The sequence below is a fragment of the Odontesthes bonariensis genome, chromosome 24, assembly GCF_027942865.1.
Source record: "Odontesthes bonariensis isolate fOdoBon6 chromosome 24, fOdoBon6.hap1, whole genome shotgun sequence".
In the NCBI taxonomy this organism is placed as follows: Eukaryota; Metazoa; Chordata; class Actinopteri; order Atheriniformes; family Atherinopsidae; genus Odontesthes; species Odontesthes bonariensis.
Window position 1 is genome coordinate 10,873,140 of NC_134529.1, and position 10,448 is coordinate 10,883,587.

At 40.1% G+C, this 10,448-nt stretch overlaps 1 protein-coding gene across 1 annotated transcript; it reads right to left on the minus strand.

Annotated features, from left to right (window-relative positions):
• Window positions 1–150: 150 nt before the first annotated feature.
• Window positions 151–8,956, minus strand: nrbp1 (nuclear receptor binding protein 1). Its single transcript, XM_075458486.1, has 18 exons — window positions 8,367–8,956; window positions 7,904–8,155; window positions 7,551–7,673; window positions 6,774–6,875; window positions 6,580–6,669; window positions 6,410–6,450; window positions 6,063–6,157; window positions 5,839–5,922; window positions 5,690–5,748; window positions 5,217–5,315; window positions 4,981–5,113; window positions 3,379–3,469; window positions 3,128–3,178; window positions 2,681–2,816; window positions 2,524–2,577; window positions 2,326–2,389; window positions 1,820–1,875; window positions 151–1,714 (listed from the first exon to the last, which is right to left on the minus strand). Exons 2-18 carry the CDS (start codon window positions 8,132–8,134, stop codon window positions 1,619–1,621), a joined length of 1,605 nt encoding a protein of 534 aa, XP_075314601.1. The 5' UTR covers window positions 8,135–8,155; window positions 8,367–8,956; the 3' UTR covers window positions 151–1,618.
• Between the last annotated feature and the right edge of the window lie 1,492 nt (window positions 8,957–10,448).

Below are 10,448 nucleotides of genomic sequence, written 5' to 3' on the forward strand. Positions count from 1 at the left end.
AATTGTGAGCAGATCAAAACTGATTGAAGCTAAATGTTTTAGCATAAATGCACCTGATTCAAAACTCATGGAACCACAATTGAAAAGGTTTTCATATTTAATCATGAAAGATTATCAGTTTGCTGTAAAGTAAGACAAAACAAAGACAGGTTTGCTGATAATGTGTTTTTTTATTTTATTTTGGGAAGTGGAAAAAAAAAAAAAAAAAAAAAGGTAAAAGCAATGTGAAAACAGTGTCCAGCATACAGTGCACGAGATGGGTACAAGCATGTCAGGCGGTCCCACACTTGTATCTACAGACCGCGGTCAGCAGGTAGTCGCAGCATCAACGAGACTGGATCACCAACGACACCATTTCCAAATAGTCTACGCTCCTCCTGTTGGTGTGCGCAGGACATTTCCAACAGGATACAGAAGGGTACAGGTGTGCAAACTAGCAGAGATCCTAAAATAGTTAACAGATAAGATTGAACTGGGCCAAAGAGGCGGAAAAACAGTGTTGGGCAGAACATCTCGGCGTGAGGGGAACCGAACGTTCCACAAAGTCTAGGCGTACGCAGACAGAACTTTCTCTCCGTGATGAATTACACTAAATCCTAAAATGGAGAACTGAACCAAGTCCAGAAGCAACTTTATTCCATACATCAGTTTCCATATTGTGCTCAAACATAATTCCTCAACTATCCAACCAACCTCTTGTGTATAAGATGCCACCTAAAAGACATTTCATTGAGCCAGGACTGACGACTGCATGCTGCAATGTTCTACTTATAGCAGTTGGACCACAGTAATTCTTTATGGAAAATAACAGCATGACTTAAAGAAAATGGAAACGCATACATTCAAACAGTTACCAGCCTTGGTGCTGGAAGTGAAGTACATCAGACAGTTAGGAAGAAATACACAAATAAATAGTTTTGATTTCTTTGAACATTTTAACTCGCTCATCTGATTGTGTTGCAGCTGAATATTTCATGACTATGTTGTACAACAATAGGATCTTAATTTAAAACTGAAGCTGCTTCTGTTTCTGTACAAGTCTGATGCATTTCAGAGTCTTTCAGAACTAATATGAGGCCAGAAGATACCTCAATCACTGCTTTAGAGAAAGTTTGAAGGATCAGACAACCAGAATTCACCTCACAACATAATACACACACCTCAGTATGCTGGGACAACATACATTCAGACAGCTATCAAACAGTTTTAAGTAAAAATGTTTAAAATACAATTTTAACACTGACTTAAGGAGATATTGTTGTTATCTGTATGATTTTGCTTACTTCTAACATTTCTTTTCTACTTCAGAACTGGAGGAAATAAGCCAAAACAGTGAGAACACTTGTACTTTCCATTAAGTTGCAACTAGGATTTCCTCTTTCAAAAGAGAAGCAGATGGCTGTATTGTGTGGGGAAACAAAAATAGATAAAAAAGCGACAACCACTTAGTGGCAGCTTTTCCCACAAGAAGATTCAAGGACAGGCTGCAGGATCTGCAATCAGACCAAGGCTTCCTCCTCTGTCCTCGCAAAGCTTTCCTGCAACTCAGACATGGAGCAAAAGCTAGTCCTGTTGGAGATGACGAGGAGGGCTGAGAGAAGGCCCGGCGAGTCCTCGGCTATGAGGACACCGTCACCGGGTTGAGAGAACCATTCCGGCTGTAGAACTTCGAGAAGGCCTCCTCAAGAACGGATGCGAGTCGTGGTTGATCTCCCTGAAATGGAGAGACAAGGTGAAACAAAGCCTTCGACTGTGGTTTCACAACAACTCTTTAACAGCCCGAGCGTTTGATCGGGTCAGAAAGATGAGCTCCACTTGCCTCACTGATGAATCCCAGCTGAACGAGCTCCACAGACAGCTCCTGCACGTTCTCATCTGAGCAAAAAGAAATAAATAAACAGCACTTAAATAATGATGACGTGTTCGGGTATCTGTCCCTGTATGTCACAGCTCCGACGTGGCAGCATTAAGTATCAAATGTTAATGCCTTAAAGGTAATGAAGTCGGTGTCAGAGGTGTTTTGTTTGTTTTTATAAAATCACTGGTGAAAGCCAATGTCTGCAGGCAGTATTTATGTGCCAAAAACACCAGGTGGAAGTGAGGAAGACCACAAGACTACACTGACCACGCACATCACTTTAAATTAGATACACTAAATGTAGAAAAAAGAATGACTTTGAGTTCAACCTCTGCAGCCAACCAACGACACTGCGTTGTACTAACAAAGCAGTTCAACTCCTACGTAACTTCACATCAAAAGGCAATGATTTTTAAAACCGAGTGTGACAGCATGGTGAATTATTACTTTGCAGTCAAGATACTTACTTGGTAACAAATCACAGCTCAAGTGCCTGTTCAGTTTATCTTCAAGTTTCAGCAACAATGTCAGCTGAGTGGAGAACAAAAAAAATTTAAAAAAAAGTCAATAAAAAATATAACTGGACACAAAAGCTTTTCACAAACAACAAATATATACTGAGATACTAAAGAGTAAAAAGGCTCAATCACTCATCTGGGACTTACATGATGCTTCGTGCCCTCATCAACTGGCTCAATATTACACTGCATCTGAAGAACCTGGAGGAATAACAAACAGCAGATTATACAGTAAATGCAAAAAAAGGACATCTGATACATTGGCCCTCTGTGCTTTAACTCCCTCCATACTTTAAGCTCTCACCTTCCTCGTCTCAACCTCTGCAGGTTCAGGAGTCGGAGTTTTCTCTGAGGGAGGAACTATGGGCGACTTCACAGCCTCCTGCTGAGGTTGCTGTGGACACGGGATCCCAAATGCAGTAAGAGGATATATCCCATTCCTGCAAAAACAGAGTGAGAAAGCACTACAACATCAGCTTGGGACATGATATAAAATGTTTTATTTTAAAATGTAGCAGCTACTATTTACAGAAGGTTCCAAAAACTGCTTTTGATTAGTAAACAACTATGTTTATAAGTACAGCCTTAAATATTCAGCAGCATTGCAACTTCGGTTTCCCCATTTTCACCCTCGATGTTGTTTTAGTTTAGTGAAAACAAATCTTACTCAACTTTACCACCTAATTCCAGTAAAAAGCTTCTAAATATGATTCAAAATAAGTTTCTTCTTAAAGCAAAAATATTTTCTTACCTCACATCTTCCAGAAACTTGTCCAGCTCAAGCGCAGGGAACTGGGAGAGCCTGGTGTAAGGGAAGTGTCACATGTACGCAGTTAGCAGTCAGATCACTAGAAATTCATACTTTAATAAAACTTTAAACTTTATCAGGATATCCAAAGGTTCTCAAAAGATTTTGTCATCTCAGTATTTCATTGTGACTGAAATGAAATTAAGTTGATCAAAGATTACCAACTGATGTGGTCTACTGTTTAACAGACTTACTTCATCTGAACTCCCTCCTTGGCCTCGACGATTACCAGGTTGGGATCCATGTTCTTTGTCATCTCCTCTAAAGCATTTTCTGGAATCATGTCTACAAATAAAGAAACAAAACAGTGTTGAAATAATATATCAATTCTGTCAGACATACTGTGCTGCAACATCTCTTTAAACACTGAAATATTGTGTTCTAGCTCATGTAACTTTAAGGCCAACATTCAATAAAAAGCCCAGCCTGCTCTGACTGATCAGCATATTCTTTGTTTGAGGTGTACCCAGCTAACCGCTAAGCAAACACTATGCCGATATGTTTTATGATGATGTTCATAAGTAACGGGAAAAAAAAAGACATGGCACTATTGGAGAGAATAAGTTGCATTACAGTACAGAGCTGTAATACTAGCAAATTAAGGTCATGTGTATCCATGTAGAAATTTTACAGCCATCATTGTCTAGTGGCAGTTGGTAGGTATTCAGTTGGTAGGACAATATGGTCCTCACAGACAGAAAATATTTCAGTGTTAGCCATTAGAAGCATGTCAAACTCTAAGATGCATTAACAAGGCAAGGCAAGGCAAGGCATCTTTATTTATATAGCGCATTTCATACCACAGGCAACTCAATGTGCTTTGCATAAAGACAAGGCATTTAAAAGCATAAAGCAGCATAAAAACAAGCAATTTAAAGAAAAAAACTAAAAATAGAATAAAAATTAAAGCAATCAAAGAAGAGGGGAAAAAGAGAGATATAAACTCAACCATAAGCACACCGAAAGAGAAATGTTTTTAACCTTGATTTAAAAGTGCTTACAGTTGTGGCTGATTTCAGTTCTGCTGGTAGTTTGTTCCAGTTGTGTGCAGCATAACAGCTAAAAGCTGCTTCACCGGGTCCAGTTTGAACTCTGGGCTCCACTATCTGACCTGAGTCAGCAGATCTCAGAGCTCTACTGGGTTTATACTCAGCTAGCATGTCATTCATGTATTCTGGACATAAACCATTCTGTGATTTGTAGACGAGCAGCAGAACTTTAAAATCTATTCTGTATCTGACCGGGAGCCAATGTAAAGACTTGAGAACTGGGGTGATGTGATCTGATCTCTTTGTTCTGGTTAAAACTCGGGCTGCAGCGTTCTGAATGAGCTGCAGCTGTTTGAGACTCTTTTGGGGGAGTCCAGTCAGAAGACTGTTACAGTAGTCAAGTCTGTTGGAGATGAAAGCATGAATCAGCTTCTCCTGATCTGTTTGGGACATGAAACCCTTAATTCTGGATATGTTCTTAAGTTGATAAAAGGCTGATTTGGTGACTGATTTGATATGATTGTTGAAGGTCGGGTCTGAGTCTATCAGCACGCCGAGGTTCCGGACTTGGTCTTTAGTTTCTAGAGACAGTGACTCAAGATGTTTACTGACAGCAAACCTCTTCGAACACTTTAACAGTTAGTTAAAGTGTTCGATTGCAGCATGAAGCTTGCAGATACACTGCTGAGCTCAAATGTGCCGTCGGTGTGCCAGCAGCAAAAGCCTCTGCAACAAAGGGGTAACTGCATCTTTGAAGTGAAGACAGTATTTAAGTATAGGACACATTTTGTGTATTTGTAGACTTACGCTGGTGGCTGACGATGCAGTGTGCAGCCAGCAGCTTGAGTAAGGGCACCTCAAACAAGGCCTGGTGAAACAGCAGCTCCCTGGCTGTAGGCCGCTTGCTCGGGTCTACCTCTAGACACTTCTGGATGAATTCCTGAGAATGATTCAGTGCGGGGGGAAAAAAACAACAAGATTTTGTTCATTTTTGCTCCTGAACAGCCACTTGGACTTCCGGACCCTGCTTCTTCCTCACTTACCCGTTGCAATGGGTCCTCTAGGAACTGAATGGCACTGTTTATGGCTTCTTGAGACACATTGGACGAATCTCCATTACTCTGGATTTCCAATACAGCCATCTGATGATGTAATTGGACAAAGAATAGAGTCATAAACACAAAACATAAGTGAACTGCATCTAGTGTCATGTGACAAAAGTAAATATTTCAGAACTGAAGGTACTTTTAAAACCAGGGATGAAGTATTTGTGCATTTACTTTTAGGCTGAAGCCGTGCTGATTTCCATTTGCCTGAATGTTAAAAACGCTTAATTTCCTATTAAATAACAACACTGTCTAAAGTTGGATTTTTGCATCACCTTTAGTCCAGCACATTTCAAAACAAGAAGTTGCTTTTCAGACAAACTATACCCTCAAATTTTGTTGACAGAATTAGTAAGTTTATTTGTTATTGTGAGACCAATAGCTAAGAGTAAAATAAGGTCTATTCTCACCTCTAAGGCGCACATTCCAAAGGAATAGATATCCACCGCTGTGGTGACATTGGCAACAGCTGGAAGCATTGAAGCGCAAATCAGTATCACAGAAAAAGCCGTAAAGCTCAGCGGTAACAGACACAAACATTAAACCAGCAGGATCTTACCTCCATATTCAGGAGCGAAAAAATGAAGGCTCTTCTGCTCCTCCCTACAGGTTTTCACATGGTTATTGATGGTGTCTGGAGCAACTGAAAGAATGAAGGGAAACTATTTAAAAATAGCAATGATGATAATTGGTTGGAAGTAAAATTAAATACGACTTAAGGGGAGTGTAGAACTAGTTTGACAGTCTACAATTATCTTAATTTCTGAAAACTCTTGTGCCCACCTGAGCCAATCTTGATGAGGCCATTGTGCTGGATGAAGATGGTGTCACAGGTAAGGTTACCATGGATGATCGGAGGTTCACAAGAATGAAGGTAACTAAAGAAAAGTGAACAATAATTACAAGGTGCAATGCAGGGAGAGTGCAGTGATTGCGTCATCACTGTTTTATTATTTCTCCTCTTTATTGAGAGGTGAAACCTGCTGTTAAAAAGAGGTCTAAACTGAACTTTAAGACGAGAAGAATCATTACACCAAAGTACAAACAAATCCTGTCATTTGAGCTGTGACTCATCGCCCTGCCCGACACAATTCATTCAGTAACACAGAGCAGCACAGAGCCAAACTAACCTGAGAGCAGACAGTATCTGTGTGCACCAGCGCTTCCAGGCCTGTCGACAGAAAAGAGACAAACTGAAACAAAACGAGCTGAAGAGGATTTCCATCAACAGTTCTCATCTTATCAGTGTAATTTCCAAGTAAGTACATTTCAGAAATTGTTGTGTGTGAGGTTTACACACCTTCTCATTCATAGTCTTGTGGTTTTTCTTTGTCTTTTTCAAAAACTGTTTTAGACTTCCTGATGACATGTACTCAGTGATGAATATGACCTGCAAATAAATAAACAGAGAAAAAAGCATGAGGACCACCATCATCATCATCATTTTATCCACGAGATAGGAAGGAACTGTTTTTCCCTGATACGATCTCTTACCCTGGCTCTGTTTTCTTTGACATCAGCCCAGTACTTGTGGAACTTCACAATGTTCAAGTGTTCCAACTGGATCAAATTGTCAAACACGGCTTTGACTTTTTCCTGTGGGTGACATAAAAGAAACAAATGAAGAACCTAATCAAGAACTTGTGCGTTTATTCCAAAAGATCTGGACATTTAGACTTAAATTAATTTATCATACTTCAGCATTGATGGAGTGGCCTTGTTTTGGCCAGACGGCCTTAATGGTTAGACAGCCTGGAAGTGTGAGATCAAAAGGTATTTCTGGGCTTTACACACCATACTGATATAAAAACTTATAGAAAATGCACAATAAAAAGCTGTTTTCAACTTGTCCCTGAGGAACACTTTACACAGTAGTTAAGGATAACTCAAAGGAGAAGAACCACAGATCTGCCCAGAATACCAAACAGTATGCACAAGTAAAAACCTTGGGAAAAAAAACATGCCATTGTCCTCAGGTCTGCAAACTTTCATCCAAACTAATGACTGAGAATTGTTTCTGCAGCTCCAGTGTGCACTTTGCTAAGGTGCTGCCAGAAACAAGTCTGACCACTTGTATAAGGAGCTTAAATCGACAGAGGAAAATACAAACCAGCAGGTGTCCACAATAAGGTCACATAAAAAAAAGAAACAAAGCACATAAGAAAATAGTCCTTAAAACCTTGTTAGCACATTTCACTCCTAACGAGTTTAAGAGATGGCCTAGATATGCCATGGATGTATTTTACTGCACTGGCCTGACTCTGCACCCACCTCTTGCAGTTTGAAGTTTTTCCTCTCTGAAAACATGACCTCATTCCACACCACCTCAACTCCTTCCTCTGTGTCCATGGCCAAGTAGGCATTATCGATCCCTGGGACATTGCGCTGATTCACCTTTAGGGACGAAAAGAAAATTCATCAGGTGTCATGTTCACCAAATGTTGGGAAGTTAATAGTTACATGTTACAAATGATCTTTTCCAGCCACTGAAAAAACACAGTGACCAAGTTACAGTTAATGATCAAAATACTGGTCAGATGCCATCTTACTTTATCTGAACTACCAAAAATAACTACACGAATGACAATATGAGCCAGGTAACTTCTACGAATATGCTTCCCTACCTCTTCTCTGCGTTTCTGCCAGCGTCCACATGGGCTTTCCTCCAAAATCTCTGACTCATCCTCACTCTCCTCTTCCTCATCCTCTGTGGCAGCAGCGGCAGGAGGCTGGGTCACCATGGACACTGGTGGGGACACCGATGCCACTCCTTGGCCGGTGGGTGCAGCAGCCATGGGCTCCGGCTTCACCTCCTGCGCACTGTCCAGGCCCTGTTTGTTCTCGCCTTCAGACATCCTGTCAGGCCCAGCAGCCTGCTGCATGATACAGAAAAATCCCTCAAACAGATTAATAACAAACTACATAAACGACGGCGTATCCTCTGATGGAGAACTAAGAACTTATAACAATAGAGATCTGGCTTGTGGGAGTAAGCGTTGAGACTTGAAGTGTGTGGCTTCAGCAGAAAAGGTAACAACAAAACATGTCTCTATATAAGTGGGGGTACCCCACAATGGTTGAACGTACCTGTTAAAGACGGAAATGTGACGATGCCAGCTCCAGTTTACCAGACCTCACCGTCACAGACCAATTCTGGCAGGCTACCAAGCTGTTAGCTTCAAATCTAGTAGGTTCCTCAGCGGAGTTGAGGCTAGCTTTGTGGCGATGTTAGCTTCTTGGTTCCGGTCCGTTAATAACTTAACAGCTGACAGCAGTTGAGTTTGTAGCAAAGCACACAACCGTGACTTTACTCACTTAAACACCAAGTGCCTGCTGGTTTATTCACCAGCTAGCCAGCAAACTAGCGGACTCGCTAGCTGGTTGTGGCAGACCCACCGCCCCTTCGCTGCTTCTCAAGACTCCAGCCTGCTAATATGTGCTCTGAAATAGCTTCTGCTGCTGGTCTAAGTGAACGACACAGCACTTCAGAAGGCCTAGACGAGTTTACTAGTTAATAACATCACAGCAGCTTTTAACAAAAGCTCGATATGCGACAATTAGAGGTTAAACGATATCATTAACAATATAATTTCGAACACAACGGCTGACTGGGTTGAGAGCTAGCTTACTATTTAGCCACTTATGATGGCGACAACTTCCAGATGCACACTGCACTGTGAGCTCGGTACGTCAGAGCGGAGGCAGGTTGCCAGATTCTGTTTCTGTGATGTCCCATCTACGCTGTTCAAATATTCACAGGCCTCAGTGTCATCATAAAACTACATTTAAACATGAGCGTGATTTGAGAAAAAAAATCCCCTTGATAGAAATTATCTGGTCTCTGCAGTGTGCAATATACTGCTAAATTTACAATAAATAGTCAAAAATAGGCAAGTGATGAAAAATTATCAATATTCCAGACAGAGACAATATATTAGTAAACAAGACACAAATAACAAAATAGACACAAATCAATCTTATTGTGTCATGCAATTATGCAAAAAAAGGAATAATTAAATCAAAACAGACAGGCAGAGACACAAAACAACAGCAAATATTTCTCCATGGTGGTTATTTTGTGTCCCTTTTTATTATTGATATTTGTGTCCTTGGAAAAACTAGTATGGAGGAGGGGTTCAGTTAATTTGACACTTTAAATGTATGACTTTTCCATGTTGTATTTCTATTTATTCACTCGGTAACTACAATTATACCGAATGCTGTGTGAATACCAAAATGTAACTTTACATGATGAATCTAATCTAATCGAAAACTAGAGGAAAGAATATAAGATCAGTCAAACCTGGCAACCCTGCGCTCAACGGACTCACGTTTTAATTTGTTATGGGCAGCAGAATGACGGCGGATTCAACCAACTGGATGGTGAATCATCGTGAATGGTTGGTTTGACAGCCAAAATAAGCCGTGCAATTTTCTTTCACCACTAGGTGTCAACGTACTCAACGTTGCAGCTTTAAATTAAATTTGTGGCTGTGACAAAGATTGATATTCATGAGTCCAAACCCCTGCAAGAGACTCCAGTGCACAAACCAAACTCTCAAACTCTTTATGCATACTCAAAGAAACCCCACAGTTGTATTAATTCATTTATTTTATCAGATATGCTGATTTTGTGGTAATGTTATCATTAAGAGCTACCTCCATATAATAAGTCAAATGTTAAGACATTTAATACATACATTTTAGAACCAGTATTAGAATCTAAAGTGTTAAAGCAGTATTAAAGCATACTTAATAGGTCTTCAAACACAGGGCAATATCTTAATATAATTTAATATATAAACCTCTAAATTCACAGTAATATTATAGTGACAGTCATTACTGCAGTCATTTCAATACAGTCAGTCAAACAGAGATATTTGGTGAATTAAAGTTATATTAAAATAACAAGCTATTGTCAAATTGGAAGCTTAGTCCAGATATTAATGTCAAATCTTTCAAATCTGTTTCGAAGGACAGGCGTAACTTAATTTTCTAATGATAATCACCTTGAAAATGTTGCTTGAGGAAACAACAAGTGTATTCTGTTGTGTATGATTTATTTCACAGACCATAGACTGACCTCTAACCATCACACTGTGAGCTGAAAGTGTTTTTGATCTTCCTTTGAGAAGCCTCCTCCCCTCTTTTAAAGAGCCTATATTTAGG

What these genes read in the sequence shown, in the direction of transcription:
- nrbp1 (XM_075458486.1), bottom strand. Translation starts at nt 8,134, where the DNA reads ATGTCTGAAGGCGAGAACAAACAGGGCCTGGACAGTGCGCAGGAGGTG. An exon ending in TAGAGGACCCATTGCAACGG is followed by an intron (nt 5,114 to 5,216) that starts GTAAGTGAGGAA and finishes AATCATTCTCAG; the next exon opens with GAATTCATCCAGAAGTGTCT. An exon ending in AAGGAGGGAGTTCAGATGAA is followed by an intron (nt 3,179 to 3,378) that starts GTAAGTCTGTTA and finishes CCCTTACACCAG; the next exon opens with GCTCTCCCAGTTCCCTGCGC.